General features: G+C 42.5%; 1 protein-coding gene across 1 annotated transcript in view; it reads right to left on the bottom strand.

Annotated features, from left to right (window-relative positions):
* LOC103677367 overlaps window positions 1–17,067 on the bottom strand; it is a 70,933-nt gene continuing 53,866 nt past the window's right edge. Inside the window, exons 7-18 of the mRNA XM_040636574.1 lie at window positions 15,645–15,686; window positions 15,232–15,279; window positions 14,799–14,845; window positions 14,648–14,697; window positions 14,144–14,361; window positions 13,780–14,030; window positions 11,596–11,730; window positions 8,770–8,908; window positions 6,356–6,409; window positions 6,008–6,088; window positions 2,996–3,265; window positions 1–1,464 (exon numbers count right to left, since the gene is read on the bottom strand). Of these exons, the coding sequence (XP_040492508.1) occupies window positions 1,445–1,464; window positions 2,996–3,265; window positions 6,008–6,088; window positions 6,356–6,409; window positions 8,770–8,908; window positions 11,596–11,730; window positions 13,780–14,030; window positions 14,144–14,361; window positions 14,648–14,697; window positions 14,799–14,845; window positions 15,232–15,279; window positions 15,645–15,686 (1,355 nt within the window). The 3' untranslated portion in view covers window positions 1–1,444. The remainder of the gene's footprint in view (window positions 1,465–2,995; window positions 3,266–6,007; window positions 6,089–6,355; window positions 6,410–8,769; window positions 8,909–11,595; window positions 11,731–13,779; window positions 14,031–14,143; window positions 14,362–14,647; window positions 14,698–14,798; window positions 14,846–15,231; window positions 15,280–15,644; window positions 15,687–17,067) is intronic.

The following is a 17,067-nucleotide window of genomic DNA, read 5'->3' as shown; positions in this document are numbered from 1 at the left end:
TACTGTACAAACGCAGATTTATTTTTCTTCCCTTCATCTACAGTATGAGAAAGGCTGAAAATTATTAGGAGACCAGCTTACATACAAAGCACCTCTGAAATTATGCTTTTCTTGGGAAAACAACTTATAAAAAATAATAAACATTTAAAAATTCAAGTCCTTTAATAAAGTATTTTACACTCCTGAATGTTAAAACTCCTTGTGTTTCCTAAAATATAGTACAATTAAAAAAAAATCAAACTCATAAAGTGACACTGATTTGAATTCCACAGGATCCCTGACAATTAAAAATATGTTCTCCCTTATAAAGTGAATCTGTTCTTCACAGGCAAAACAATAAAGTGTATTTCTCTGATAATTCATTGAGATTTATTTTATCCTCCAGCTAATTCTTACGGTAGGTAATTTATAGTTTCTTCAAATAAGTTAGCGAAACATATCCAAAATGTTAATCACCACATGCATGATTCCGGGAGAGTGACAGTATCTATACATACCCAAAAAAACCATTTCACCAATTGACGAGAGCCAATGTGGCTCATTATTCCCTGGGGCAAGTCTTCTTCAAGAAGACATGACAGTTTTCCCTTGGTCCTGCTACGGCTATTTCTGAGTGGCATTTTTTTTCCCCCCAGAAAGTAAATAATCCCAGGGTGGAAGTCAAGAAATGTAGTGCTTGGCCTTGTGATTTTGGGAGGCTGATGAAATTTCCAGGGACTCTCTGAGCCTCCATCCATCTTCGCCACATGAGATAAGATCGCCTCCGAGCATGCACCCCAACATGTGACGGGGACAGGATGACATTCCTTTCTCATCGCTCTAGGACCGGGGAACATGATTGGTTTACCGGCTTACCGGACCACTAGCCACACAGGCTGGTAAAGTGAGCTACGGAAATCAGCCCACACAGAAGACGCATCGTGCGTGGGGGCACCTGCGTCTGTCTGAGCGGGGGCTAAAACAACAGGAATCTCTCTTCATTATTACTGTCACTACGAAAAAAAGCTCAGCTAAACAGGTGCACGTTTAAGCACACTACCACTTAATTGCTAAAAAGGTTTCAAATACTTGATATGAATTTCATAGTTCACAGACTCCAAAAGGAAAATTACCACATTTCTCACCGGACTGAGTGGAGTCATTTTAAGCACCTTTGTGAGGACAGATGCTGGATGGGGAAGCAGGGCAGGATGGTGTGAGCAGGAGGGGGAAAAAAAAAATCTCGGTGTTATAGAGGTTTTTTTCTTCCTTAAGTTTTCCAAATATTTTACATTTTCTGTGCCCCTGAATAATGTGAGCTGCAGGGTGGCTGCTTGTGTGAAAGGAGCAGCCTCCAGACTGTGAAGTTCCAGGTCTCATTAAGTCCATACCGAATTACCAGTTGAAGTGGTCTTTTGCAGATAAAAGTTCCTGAGGCTTCCGTTTCCATTTCATCTCCCAAACTTCACCTTTCCTGTAAGAAACCTAACAAGAGAGAATCGAACAAATTCAGGGGTTCACTGTTGGGGAAAAGGGAGCATGCATTTAGAGAAAATCACTAGGCCATTTCAAAAAGGATTTTCCTGAGCTGAAGATAAGCCGCTGCAATTTAAAGACCTCGGTTGCAAGATACTAAAACAGCCTGATAAAAACACAAAATTCCACCAATTAACTGGATACTCTGGCCACACAAAGGCACAAAATATTGGTAAATTTTGATTTTTTTTTTGCTTTGTTGTTTTTAACTCAGAAGAGTTTTGCTTTCCTATTTAATGAGGGAATTGGACTAATAAGCTAGCTTTTATGATCTCTTTCAGTGCTAAAAAAATCTCACAAGCCCCTTTATGGTTCTAATGTATCAACAGGTCAAGTGTCCAGTGAGATCAGGAGCAGAGACATACAAAAAACAAAATAACAACCCACGATAAAGTTTGTGAGCGAGATTTCTCAAGGCTTATTACTTTGGTGGAAGAGGCTGTCATTATTTGGTTACGACAGCACACAGGCAATAGGCAGAAGCGCCTTGATGCAAATCAGATTTCCACACGTGCGTCTTAGAAGTTTACAAAATTTCAACATATCCAGGAATATGAATGAAAACCTGGCACTGAAACTCGATATTCTATTTGCTTGAGGCTTCTGCATCCCAAATCTACAGGGGAAAGAAATATGCCCACAGTATCTCAAAGCATCCTGACAGATCGCAGAATGGTTGTACTGTTCATATAAACCTGTGGGGCATTTACACATTTTCACATCCTTTTTGGAATAAAAAAGTCCAAACAGAATTCCAATAAAACCCTCTCTCCGACTTACTGAGGCTTTGGAGAAGTAACACTGCATTTGTCAACTACGGTTAACAACAGATAACAAAGTTTTGAACTGGTTTGACCAATGAGCCAAATCGGGCCACACACACAAAAAGAAGCGATTAAAGACAAAGGAAGGAACTGTGTTATTTTCTGGATTAAGCCTAGAAACTTCAGCCCTCCTCTGGGTTCTCGGCTTTTCCGCTTCTCTTCTCAGTCACTTGAGGTTCACTGGTGCCACCCAGTGGCCTCCCCAGGCACTGCTTCAGCGCCACAAGGCCTACAAGGCTGAAGGTCTCAAGTGCCATCAGGTAACATCCTTAGCCAGCCCTTAGCTAGCCTTACTACCTGCCAGGAGCTTTCCACGCATTATCCTTTTTTCATTCTCACAATAAACCCAGGACATAGGGGTTTTTGCATCCATTTTCCAGATGGAAATAGAGAAGCTTAAAGTTAGGTTGAGAATTTGCATAGTCACAAGCCAGCCAGCATTTGAGATGGGATCTGAACGGTTCCTCTGACCCCACACACAAATCACCTTTACTTAGATCTCTACTTATGGCAGTCCACATGCTTACTCGACCTTTACCTAATTCTCTGAACCCAAGCTCACAAATACGCAAGCAACACATTCTGTGGCAGAAACTTGCTATTTGCAAAGACACAGCTTGATTCTAAGTAAACAACTAAGATAGTTTTCTGCTCACCTTTCAGCACACCTTGGACTTCACCAGAAACGTTTTTCAAGCACTTGTATAAATTCTCAGCTGTGGCATTACCCTGTTCCTTTTCTTGCCACTTCTTCAGCATCCTAAAGTTACACATCGTGACATCTTCCTTCTTCTCCCGGATATCATCAATATCACTAATCTCCAACTCTAGGTTGGCAATGGCAATTTTTATCCACTCCTTCCCCAGCTTCGCAGCGAGGGTAATCAGCTGTGCGTCTGTTAACAGGGTTCTGGTCTTTGCTCCATCTAAAAGCAAACAAGGAAGTCAATCATTCCTCCCAACACATCAATCATTTATAGCAATTTATAATGAAAATGTATTCTCCTTATGTAAAGAAGGACACCATGATCTATAATATTAGCTGCCTTTAAAATATATTTAAGTGTCCAAAACTCCCTGTTTTCCAAACTATTTTAAGGACTAAAGGGAACTATTCCTTATAATAACATTAAACCAGGGTATAATGTTCACAATGGTAATTCAGTAACTCAGGGAATGAGACTGTTTTACAAAGCAGCACAAATTGGGTTGGAATAAAAAAAAAATCAGACACCAAAAATCATTTATATAGCTAAAAAAGAAAAATATGCAGTTATACCCTTGCCCAGCTGTGTCTTTATCTGAATGTTAGTGCCACACACAGATGCCATTGTAAGGGCCACTAAAGTGGGCAGCAAGGCATCTGAATTGTAGTCTCCATTATGCCATCTCCTGGCACTCGGGGAAAAGCACAATGCACAGAAAAGCCATGAGATGGTGTCTGTAATATCTGCTGATCTCTAAGAAACAGCATCACAATCTTGGAGGGACAAGTGTTTGCCACTGGAAAACCATCGGCCCCATGAAAAATACTAGCCTTATCACTAAGCTAGATTCTCTCTTTTCACGTTTTTCAGTTGGTTGTGCAATAGTGTAGCAAAGCTCACTGGTCGTAGATTCAGTGAAGGATCATAAAGGCATTACAAATACTAGAGGTGAAATGAGAAGGGAGTGAGAGGTAGAGCACTTTCTGCCCTTCCGCCAGGACCACAATACCTCTGCTCATCTACAGCCGACAATTTACTAATAGGAACATAACCTTTGTATTGGGACCCTTCCCCACCTCACAGATCCCTAACCTTCTAGATTGAAGAATGGGTCTAAGCGATGGCCTGCGCCCTCTAGTGGCTTCCTGGGACGCGATGCATTGCTCCTAGCTCTCCCAACTGCTGCGGCAATGAAAGCCGCGGGGACCCTGGGAAAAATGCAAGTTCTCAGGACCATCCCCAAATCTACTGTTTCTGATTCCAAACCTAAACTTTAACAAGATCTCCAGGTGATTCTGTTGAGTCTAAAACCAGCAGGATGGTGGTGACTCAGTATCTCAAAGAACGCTGTGGAAGTACCTAACCCAAAGTAAATCCTTATTACTTTCTTTAGATACCACACTGTCAACTCCAAAAAGCCTGGAAATCCTTAATCTTTCCAGGTAGCATTTAATAATTTTAATTCTATTTCTACCTACTTGCTATTGGAGCTAATTTTAAATAGCCAAAAGGTAACTGCACGTAACAAGAAAAACTTTTCCTATATATCAGTTTAATATAAAATGTGTCCCAGTTTTAAGATGAATATGGTCTGAGGATCTAATGGAGAGCATGGTGACTACAGTAAATACTGTATTATATCCTTGAAATTTGCTGAGAGTAGGTCTTATGTATTGTCACCACCAAAAAAAAAAAAAAAAAAAAAAGTGAGGTGACAAATATCTTACAACGTATATGTATATCAAATCATCACATTGTACGCTTTAAGTATACACAATTTTATTTGTCAATTACATCTCAATAAAACTAGAAAAAATATATTCGAATTTAGTTAGGTTTTTAAAATAATTCTATAGCCTCACTTATTTTAATGTTTACTTAACAAAAATAACAATAAACATTTCATAGTGATACACAAACTCATCCACATGTCATCCTCACAGTCTCCTGTTCTAGAAAGTAAAGAATATCTTGCTTCGGGGCGCCTGGGTGGCACAGCGGTTAAGCGTCTGCCTTCGGCTCAGGGCGTGATCCCGGCGTTATGGGATCGAGCCCCACATCAGGCTGCCCCGTTGGGAGCCTGCTTCTTCCTCTCCCACTACCCCTGCTTGTGTTCCCTCTCTCGCTGGCTCTCTCTCTGTCAAATAAATAAATTAATAAAATCTTAAAAAAAAAAAAAAGAATATCTTGCTTCACTTTCAGAGAGTTTAACTGCTTTCGGAGATTCATAGCTTATAATAATAGTAAAAGAAAAGGTATTTTGATGAAGCAGTTAATTTAGGGAGTTATATGAGGCCCCTGAAGCCTTAAGACCTTGAGTCTCATATAATTTGAGTCTGTTTTTAAACTGAGGTTTGTAAATTCTGGCTGGCCTTGAATTTTGAGCTACATACTCCATCTTCTGGTTCCTTGGAGTACTGTTGTTAAATATTTTAAATCTCTGCTGTATTTTCACAAATATCAAGCCTTGGTCTCTGCCGTTTAATTGGAAGGAATTGAGACTTGCGTCCAATAATGGAGCTGGAGGCTCTTTACCCCAGATGCAGCTCGTAACCGTGAAGCCAAAGATGCACACACGGACATTCGCAATTTCATTCATTCAATCGACGTTCATTATCTTCTACATAAAAGGCTCCACGCTCATTGCCACAGGAAACGTAACGATGGACAGTTCATGGCCCCTACCCTTGCAGGCTGTAAGGGAGCTCCCCCTGGTGCCCCATTCTATTTAGACTGAGTGAAGGGGTGGAGTGGGGACTCAAACTGGAGAAAGGGTGGGGCAGACCAAGCAGGACCCTTCTCCCGGCCTGAGGAGCTGGGACATAGGGAGAAGGTATCTGGGAGGGCAGGCACAACTGGGATGTGGCTCCAGTAGACTGACCCAACAGCACGGGCTTGAACGAGTATCAGTGGGGGAAACCAGGGAAAATAATTTACAGCCACTGATAACATTTTACACACCGGAAGTGTCAACCTGCTTCATTCTCTTGTCATAGACGTCCTCATCAGGTAAGCTGCCAGTCATTTTTCGCCGCCTGTTACCTTAAAAGAAAAAAATCAACAAATTGGCTTTCCCTTATATTTCTTATTTTCTACCTACATTTAACTTGGATTTTTTAAGAAATCAACATTCAGGTAGAAACAAATTGAAAATGAACTCAAAGGTGGTTCAGATGATTCAGAGAATTACAGAACACTTAGCAGATCTTTAAGGATACCACATTTGCCCAGCAAAATAAAAACTCTAGTGGATAGAAGGAATAAAAGAACAGCTAAAACTCGTTCAACGGCCAGTTAACCAGCACTTACCATTTGTGGTTCTTTTTGAAATGTTCTGATTCTGATCATGCTGAACCCAGTCACCTGTTAAAGTATAATAAGCATCAATTGGAAGTAGACAAAACTTGATTTAAATCAATATATGAAAGTGTATGAAGCTCTACAGTCTTGGCAATCTCTCTGAAGTTCGAATGTGAGTTTGGGGTTTTAACTTGGTATGTATGCCAATGCACATATCTTTGAGATAAATACTGAGCACTCCTTCCAACAGGTCGTGCAAGGCAAATGTTTCCCAGATTCAAGTCATCTGCATACAACTATCGTGATTCTTGCCAAACCCATATGCCAGGTGAAATGCTATTTATTCAGTATTTCTTTACATCTCTAACTATTGTAAACAGAACACTGGTATCACTTGCTGTATGGATAAGGAAGTCATAAAGATGAACATTTTTTATTTTAAATGTATTTATATGTACTCCGCCTAAAACAATCTCATATATTACCATCCTGTACTTTGGAACATTGTGCTTGGGGAGTTCTTTCTGAACACATCATTGTGACTCTACACCAGCTCCCCTGTCCGAGACGCCGTCCCTGCTCTATGAGGTGTCTATGCCTCATGCAGGCCTTCCGTAGGTCCCTATGGTGAAGATGCCTTAATAGTGATGAGTAATCTCAATTAACCATTAGTTTAGCCCCTCCTCCCCCCAAACAGTGGAGACCAGAAACATCTTACAATGCAGAGTATTATTCAATATGTTTTTAAAAACGAAACATAAGAAGTCTTATAAAGTGGTCTTTAAAATGACAAAGAGACTTACTCTTAGCCAGAAAATATGTTATTCAGATTGCTACATGTTAAATACCTCTATTACAGCGGCATTAGCTGTGACCAAAAAGTAATATCTTTCAGGTTCATTTATTTGAACAAATAATGAATACCCAGAAAAAGGACACAATCCCTAACACCCAGTCCCAACAAAGACTATTTACGGGTAAATAATTTCAGCTCAGATAGAAGGGCCTGTTTCAAACTAGCTAACTGAAGAGTTTAACACTAAGAATAAGAAATCAATCCCATCTACCGAAAAGGCTCATGCTTAAACAAGGACTGAGAATTCCAAAATGCTTCAATCAGGTTTCACTGCTAGAGTATCAAGAGACAAGGAAAATGCAGACTCTAACAGGCAGCAGTGCGCACGGTGGAAAGACATAAATGTATGACCAGCACCCAGCACTCACCCCACGTCATCACTAGCAGGGACCTCGTTCATCTGTCTACACGTGACCCAATGGGTACGAAAGAAACTAGCTGAAAATGGACTCAAATGTCGTTCAGGTGATAAAGAGACTTGCAAAACACTTAACAGACCCTTGTTATCATTACCCTTGTTATTATTACCTTTGTACAGCAGAATAAAAATTCTGGGGGATGAAATGAATAGAAGAGTGGGTTAAAACTCCTTTGACATCCAGCTAATGGCACTTGCCACCGGTGTTTTTTGGAATGACCCTGGATTATCTGACACCGGGAAAGAGTTTAAGGTATTATAACTCAAAATGCAAATGATGCAAAACTAATTTTTACCACAAACATGTGGCATTGGCAGGAGGGACCCCAGTGCCATTTGCAGAGGAGGATACAACAGCCACAAGCGGGTTCAGAGCCTCGCCCACGCTCCCACATACAGCTGGTCAATTCTAGGGCTGGAACTAGAACCCACAGGACCTCCCTCCCAACCACTCTTCCGCCTCCCTTTTGGCTCCAAAATGTGCTCACTAGACATATGTCTGTTGTTTTCAAAACTTCCTTCAAAGAGAATTGGAGGTCAAGGTCAGGCCTGCCCGAGGAGGTGACCAGGGGCAGCTCTGGGGTGTCCCCCTGCAGGTCCCCTCTTCCAGAAGCGGTCCACATCAGCGGCAGCCCTCTCCAACTCCTCCCGGGGCAGGAGAGGATGTGGAAAAGGTGGTTGCCAGAGGACTTCCCAGCACGGAAACCTTAGAGAAGGGGAATGCGCGCCCACAGCAGAGCTGTAACCGTACAGAGCGGCAGCCGCCGTGTGCAGATCAACGAGACGGGGAATCAGCCAAAACGCAGACGCACATCCAGGTCACGGGACAGACCTTGTCAGGACGCCCCCAATTCACATTAAAACCCCTGAGATCCAAACCTCAGAATGGTAAAGGGAAAAAACAAACAAAATAAAACCCTCTGCTGGCTAAGCCCACCTGCTGCCCGAAGCTTCCACACCTCACTGAACCGCCCACCGACCAAGGGGTCTGGCAGTGGGCGCGTGAGAGCCCGAGCCTCGCCAGGGTCTGTGCGTCTCTTAATCAGATTTTTAGATGTTACGGTAATGAAACGGACAATCACTCTACCTGTTCTCCCACCCCGACCGCCCCCCAAACCCGACTTTTCATTCAAGATACAAAACACTTACATTCTCTCAGTTTTGCTTTCCATACAATTTCCTCAGAATCCATTTCGACCAAAAGTAATTTAAACTCCACTGGTTGCTCCAAATACACTTCAATGTAACTTTTCAATTTTAAAAGTGAACCATCAACAAATTCAATTTCCTTTAAAAAAAAAAAAAGTGGGGTTTTTTTGTTTTTTGTTTTTAAATAAAAGCTGCATTCGTTGACAACATGAAATGTCAAATAAGGAATAACAGAAGGGTCAGTGCTGACTTGGATGCTCACTGAAATTCTGATGCTGGAAATCTTACTCCTTAATCACAGACCCTCTGATTCTCTTGCTTTTTCTAGTCCCTCTTTACTCCAACCTGCTTTTCTCCCTCATTGAGGCTTTCAGTACTTTGGCCCTATTTTTTTAAGGAGTAACTTTTCAGCCCTTTCTTGGATTCAGTGTTTCATGTTCCCAAACTAATCACCCTTCATATGTACTTTTAAACTTCCTCACCATCTTTCGCTTCGATCATTCCACAGCCTGGAATTGATTCACGACATTTACAGAACTACACTGTGCGTTTCGTCCTCGTTCCTCACCTTGCCCCAGCAAACACTTTCATGGCTATCTTACAGATAAAGGATGTCAGAGAAGCTAACTAACTTGCCCAAATCCACATTAGGAAGTGGGAGAACTGAATTTGCATCCACGTGTTCTGACTCAACCACTACACTTACCCACTGCAGAGACTGCCCCATGCCCTGGGCCTCCTCTGCTCCTCTCCAGACCAGCTAGCAAGCCTGGAGGGAGAAATCTACTTTTTAAAAAAAATCATTGAACTGCACTGGGCGTCATCTTTAAAAACCAACAGTCTTACCCTGTCCCTCTGCCTTTCCATTACAAATCACTAGCATTAACCCCACCATGGGTCACCAAGGCCTACGAAGCCAAGATCTCTCTCTCCCAAAGCCGTCTGAATTCCCATTTCCCATTCCCATGTCTCTGGTGCCTCGAGCCCAGCTGCATATCCCCATCACCTCACTTAGGCACTTACAGTTCCCTCCTCCAGGAGGGCTGTGTCTCCCATGAATCCCTCTCCCTTCCAACCCAGAACAAATGTCATCACACAGGAACCCCTCCTAGAAACCCACTGCACCCATCACTATGGTAGTACCACATTACACGTTAAAATTATTTCTTTACATGACCATAGTATGTCTCTCTCTCTATACTGGCATCTTTTGAGGGAAAAGATCATGACTTACTCAGCTTTCCGCTCTTATCCCAGACTGACTTGTAATAGGTACTTTTGACAAATGTCAGTTATACAAATCATTAATGCTCTAAAATCAGTAAGAACACCTTAGATTTAACAGTTTCACAGCTCTCAGAGTACCCCAAAACCGTTACCTTTTATGATCACTAGGGCAATACTGGGAGTTATCCCCATTAGCCCAGAAATTTGGTTAAGAGAGAACACACGACTGGTGACAGAACTAGACTATTTAAAGCCCTCCCACGGTCATCATCTTGTGTACGCGAGACCTCTGGGGGCCATCTCAGTCCCTTCCTAGACAGATCTACCCATGCAACGTGTATTATTCCCCCTCCTAGTGGCTCTTAATCTTGGCCGCACATTACAGTCACCCTGGGAGTTTAACAAGCCCAACGCCGAGGCCACTCCCAGACCAATTAAGTCAGTATCTCTGGGAGCAGGACCCAGGCCACAGAGTTTTTTAAAAGCTCCTCTGGGAATCCCATTTTGCAGCAGAGGCCAAGAATCACAGTGTTCTAAGCAAACCCTTCGAATTTAATTCCACCTCCCAGCCAAGACTGCAGCTGGCTCCTCAGTCATCTTGAGTAGCATCTGCCAGGGCTGCATCAGCTCACAAGGGCTAGGAATCCACCTCTCAGACCCCAGGGGAAAGACTGTGGCATTAGGGGCCAAGGGCAGACTGGGCTCAGGGCCAGGCTCACCTGCCACCTGGGTATGGAACCCAGGCAGTTCGCTCACCCACTGTGCACATTAGTCTCTTCAGCCTCACTGTTGTGAAGCTCAAAAAACCCCAGGTGGGAAGAAACCCTCTGCAACTGGAAAGGAAGGTATGGAAGGCGGTCTGACCAACCTGACTGCTTCTACAGGGCACGAGGCCTCTGATAATATAATAATGCAACATGGGTCACTGCAATCAGCTCCCTCTTGCTTCATAGTGTAATGTAACGGAATCAAAACATGTTTTCAATTTTTCACAAACCATAAAACAAACAAAAAGAGGTGTACGAAAAGAGTTTCTACACAGATGCCTGGTTAGATAAGCTACAGCACCCATTCAGAGCACGTAATGAAAATAAGTTTTAAAAAGAACTTCGTCATTTACAGGAAACCAAAATCACTTACAAACGCCATGGTGTGTACAGTGAATAGTTGAAATCTAATGACAATTTGTTCCCATAACTATCTTTCAAACGCCTTCCAATAAAAAAAAAAAGCCAATATCCTTGTTACCAACTCTTTCCCATTAACCTTCAGTGCTCTGTGACTTAAAATTACACTTCAGGTTTTTATTCCTTTGAAGCTAACATTGTTTGAAGAATAATAATAAAAAAAACCCTCAAGAAAATTTAAAACCTTTTTTAAGGGAAAAAGATTAAATAGTCAATTTTTGCAATGGTGGCAGATTAATTCTGAAATTCAACAGCATCTTTGGAATAAACTACAAGTTTAGCAAAGCAATTGCTTTCCTAGAAATAAATTAAAAATGAGAACAAAATGCATTTCTTTAAAGGCTTCAAAATAATCTTATCTACAAAATATACATCCCTGCTGCGACTCCAAGTGGTTTTTTAAAATGTATACCTCTGGGGTGATTTCAGCTTCTGGTTCACTGATCAATCTGTATTTCTTCCCATTCTGCAGTAACTTCTGGCAAACAGGAGGCTTGTCAATTTTCATGAATTTCTTAGAGGAGTGCTTTACCGACTTGGAAATATCCTAAAGGGAGAAATAGGTTTCGGCTGTGACGTGCCCCGGCAGCAACTGTAGGAAGTGTTAAGTGCCCAGGCGCTGCACGTGCCACCCCGCGCTATCTTGCCGCCCCCCTACAGAACAACAGCGATGGAGAAACCGTCACAGCGCTCTACAAAGAAACACCGCAGAGGCTAATAAGGCCCCTTGGGCCCGCGCTGCAGGCTTCTAGGTCTCCAAACATCTTTCTGCCCAAGCACTACAGCCAAAAGCACCACGCGCGCCCCGTATGGCACCGAAAGTTTGCTTCTGAAGGATCTAAGAACATGAAATGAGTGCTAGCATTACACATTTGTATTGATTATCTGCCCATCGTGTGACTAGAAAGCAACTATTTCATTGTACACAGTTCCACTTTACCCAGAGCCTGCTTCTACCCAGCACTTTACGTGTTTCCACCCTTAGTTTCACCACTGTCCCAGAGGGCTCGCTGATTTTTATGGGCATAGTTCAAATGCCCCAAAGAGGCAAATGGAGACTTTGGCCCAGGCTCACTTGTAAAACAGCTGTACAGCTGAACATGAAATGTGGGTTTCCTGAATGCAAAGTGCAAGGAAATCTTCCTACACAGGAAAAAAGAACCAACCCAAGAAGGTGTAAAAATACAGCATCAACAGGAAGCACATCCTGCCCTAACCATGCCATGGTCCTACTGTTCCAGACATACGATCAGCTCCTCACCCCAGCTTCCCAGGAAGTAGAGATCACACTCTTTTAACTAATTGAATTTACTTTTAAGAAATACAAAGTTCATTGAATAATAGTACTTATTCCAAATCCATGCTAATTCTACTTTACATGGGATTCTTTTTACACTACTTTGAAGATGAGTTTCCCAACTGAAAGTATTAACTTTAATAAAATTATAGGAAGCATATTTTACCTTCTTAGGAAGAAACTAAAAACCTATTATTTAATAGAGTTCTTAAATTTTAATATAGATTGCCAATTATAATCAATATAACCTATGTTTAAAGCCATCAAAACACTATAACCTAAGAACAGTGGAAATAGGTAGTTTGAGGTTGAAGGGGGCCAAGGGCCGGCTACCCCAAGATGGGCCACTTTGGCATGAAGATTATTCTTAGTTAAAAAGCAATCAAGGGTGGGTGGACGGGTGAAATAGGTGAAGCGGATTAAGGGTACACTTATCATCATGAGCCCTGAGTAATGTATAGGATGGATGAATCACTATATTGTACACCTGAAAATAATAGGATGCTGTATGTTTACAGGATTTTTTAATTAATTCAAACAATTTTTTTAAAAAAGCAATCCAGGGGCGCCTGGGTGGCACAGTGGTTAAGCGTCTGCCTTCAGCTCAGGGCGTGATCCCGGCGTTATGGGATGGAGCCCCACATCAGGCTCCTCCGCTATGAGCCTGCTTCTTCCTCTCCCACTCCCCCTGCTTGTGTTCCCTCTCTCGCTGGCTGTCTCTATCTCTGTCGAATAAATAAATAAAATCTTTAAAAAAAAAAAATAAATAAAAATAAAAAAAAAAATAAAAATAAAAAAGCAATCCAAACCCAGCAGATTCAGGAAAAGCTCTTTACCTCCCCAACAACTGCCTAAAAGCATTTGGATAGAGAGCCTACTCCAGGGACAGAACTGTCACCATAGATAACTACACTAGGACATGAACTAGGTATAGGAGACAGGGAGGAACGCAGCAAGGCCTGTGTGATCAAAGTCCTCTATGTCCCATGGCTTCTGAGTGGCCCAGCAGACACTTGTTTACCAAACACTTACTCTTTTTCATTTTCCTGTGAATTGCATTCCTTCCCTTTGAAGTCCCAGAGCCCTGTCCCCTTCTCCTTAGATAAGAATGACCGCCCTCCAGGAATTGGAGGACTTGGCACACACGTAGGCACTGACCCTATAACCTCTTAGAGCAGTGCCAAATGAGACCCACAGCGGGGGGACACTTCAATCAACAGGAAGGGTACCCACATACACATGGCATCATGTTTGAACACAAAGCAGTCAACACTTATTCTTCATTTTCATTAACTTTACCTTGATGAAGGACTCATTATTGGTTGCTATGTACACTCGAAAAGACAAGGATGGGTTAGGGTCAATGGCTTTGTAGAGAATCACAGCCCCGTGGTGGTAAACTGTCTCTTCACTTTGAATAACAGGTCCCACAGGAGAAAGGGAGCTCACGCGCCATCTGACGTGGGTTGTAGAATGATCCACAGTGGACTCTAACGAGGCTCCAGAACTATTAACATGTAAGACTTTGAACGTCATGTTGGCATCATGGTCTGTTAAAATATGAAGGTAAATTAGCGCTCGAGGCGGTACACGGGTTGCACACATACTCTCACATATACACACACGCACGTACAAATTAGACTTTTAGGAAACAAGTACTTACGACCCAAGCAGAGGGAATGTGGAAACTGAATGGAGGTAAGACAGGTTGGGTCACATTTAACATCAAACAAGGGTCCACCGACAACCCAGGGTTTAACAACCAGGTCTGCATATTTGCTCCAGGACAAAACGCAATACTTGATGTCAACTTTTCTGTTAACCTCAAACATCAGACCAGTTTCCGTGCACTGGTAAGTTCCCTCTGCGTCCAACTTCAGTCTGCATTGGACAGATAAGAACACCTTTTTAGTCCTATGTTTGGTCAGAAGAGGACTTCTTAAAATTATTTGTGTTTTAATTTCACTGTTTTAATTTCATTCAAAAGCACTAATGAAATTCTATAGCATTTTGAAGAAGCAACACTACCAAAGAAAATAGTCCAAGTAATTACAAAAAGTGTGTGAAATTAGTTATGTTGTTTGGTGTTTCCCCTACCTGGGGTCATTTTTATGTACGAAGTTAAATTACTGATGATGTTAAGTCTTCTCTATTCGCAATTACTTACAAAAACTGTTCCCGGGAAAGGAGCCTGGGGGTCACTTGTTCATTGTGTTTCTGGAGAAAAAGTACACACATATAAGCAAGTAATACACAAGTAAATGGTATTTTCTTTAAGCAAATTAGAGAATCATATTCTATAATGAAAAGATACTTACATTTTCAGCATTACAGTGTTCGCAGTAAGGTTGGATTTTTTTAAGTTCTAAACGATAGAGAAAAAGTTTTACTTATATGAACGTGATAGGCGTTTTCAAATACAAATTTCTTTTTTTTTTTTTTTTGAAGATTTTATTTATTTATTTGACAGAGATAGAGACAGCCAGCGAGAGAGGGAACACAAGCAGGGGGAGTGGGAGAGGAAGAAGCAGGCTCCTAGCGGAGGAGCCTGATGTGGGGCTCGATCCCATAATGCCGGGATCACGCCCTGAGCCGAAGGCAGACGCTCAACCGCTGTGCCACCCAGGCGCCCCTCAAATACAAATTTCTTAATAAATATATGTGATATGACCAGATGACAAAATTTAAAGGAACATGCCTCCCAGCAATAACAATACTTCAAAGAGTATTTTGGAAAACGTCAGTGTATACCTGAATGTGAAGGATCTTTGGGCAATTCTTTATCCTCCCACTCTTCCGCTGTGAACAAGATCATCACACACGCATCGGCACAAGTCAGTTACTGGGTAAACCGTGTACTATCCGAGCCCACCTTCAGCTTCCCAACCAACAGAACTTTAAACATGTATTTAAACACCTCCACGAGTCAATCCAATGACACATGACACATTATGTCTGTCAATCCCACTGTAAGTCTAAGGTGTGAAAATGAGCTTGAATGTGACTCGAGTTTCAGGGTACCCCATTTTGGCACATCAATCTTTATGTGATCTTTCTATGCGGCAGCAAAGGCTCTGTCATCATCCTTTACACCTGACCCTCTCATACAAGCGTGGGAGAGAAGCAGAGGAAACCAGAGGGTAAGCGCATTGCCCGGTTCTTACTCTGAGCAGAAACTTCCGTGCAAGGCCCTCCTGGCTCCCCATCTGTGAAGACAAGAAGGGGTATCTGAGCAATCTCTCCATTAGTTCTACCTCACCGCGGCCAGTGTCTCCACGGAAGAGCTGCAGCCCCCACTGAAGATTCGTTCATGGCCCAAGATAATGCTTGGCTGGCATCAGCCCTCCAGCTATTAGGGTTAGAGATCAGCTTGGACAGAACTGACAACTGATTTTAGGCACATTTAAACCGGAACGACTGTAAGGCTTTGATTTAGCATGCAGATTCCTTCCTTACGGCCTTATATGACCTGGCTTTCCATTACCTCATCTCCTGCCTGCCTCCCCGCATCTGCTGCCCTTCAGTCACTACCGGCCATTTCTCCACCCCAAAGCACACTCCTGACTCAGGGCCTTTGCACGTACTGTCTCCCCCCACAAATATTCATGTCGCTTGCCCCCCCCCCCCCCGGCACATCCTTGTGGTCTCAACTCAAACATCCCCTTACCTGAGAGGCTTTCCTGACACACACGCACACTCCCCCTCCCCCTGCCTGACATACTCACTCTGCCCCCTTCATTTTCCTTCAGGGCATCTCCCCATCAGCACACTGTAGTTTAGTGTTTTCTGCTTCCTGTTTCTCTCCCTACCAGAATGTAAGCTTCACGAAGACTGCATCCCTAAGGCCTGGTAAGTGCTCAGTCGCTATTTTCTGAATGATTAGAATTCCATAAGACAAAAATGTATTGAGAAAGGGAAGAGCAGGGGCGCCTGGGTGGCTCACTTGGTTAAGCCTCTATTTTCAGCTCAGGTCATGATCCCAGGGTCCTGGGATCGAGTCCCACGTTGGGCTCCCTGCTCAGCAAGGAGCCTGCTTCCCCCCTCTCTCTATCCGCCTCCCACTCATGCTCGCTCTCTCTGTCTCAAATAAATAAATAAAATCTTTTAAAAAGGAAAGAAAGAAAGGGAACAGCAATGATTTTTTCTATTATCTACACTGGAAACTAGTTCCATGAGCTTAGGCTCTCTGGTGATTACTAAGTCTCTCCATGCTTCACTTTCCACATGTATCAAATGGGGATTAGAATAATAACACCACCCCAAAATCTAGGCAAATTAAATGACTATTCCCTAATGCTCAGTAATTATTAGATAACTATTATTAACTATTATTTTGCTATGGTGATTGGTGGAACTTATTAAAAAATTCAAGAATTCTAGACAACAACCCTGTCACTTAAGGCAAGACCTACTGTGTCAAATGTTTGGTTTTATATTGTAAAGGTCTAAACAACCTTGGGGAGGGTCACCCCATGGGTAAGGCACTCCTCAACACATATACAAAGTCCTATGCCATCACCAATGCCCAGGAGATACAGACACCCCCCAGAATAGAGCTCCAGCCCAGGACACACAAGCTGACTGATC

The sequence above is a fragment of the Ursus maritimus genome, unplaced genomic scaffold (assembly GCF_017311325.1).
Source record: "Ursus maritimus isolate PB19 unplaced genomic scaffold, ASM1731132v1 scaffold_20, whole genome shotgun sequence".
NCBI lineage: Eukaryota > Metazoa > Chordata > Mammalia > Carnivora > Ursidae > Ursus > Ursus maritimus.
The sequence above is the reverse complement of the archived record's forward strand: the minus strand, read 5'-3'. Positions and strand labels throughout refer to the sequence as shown.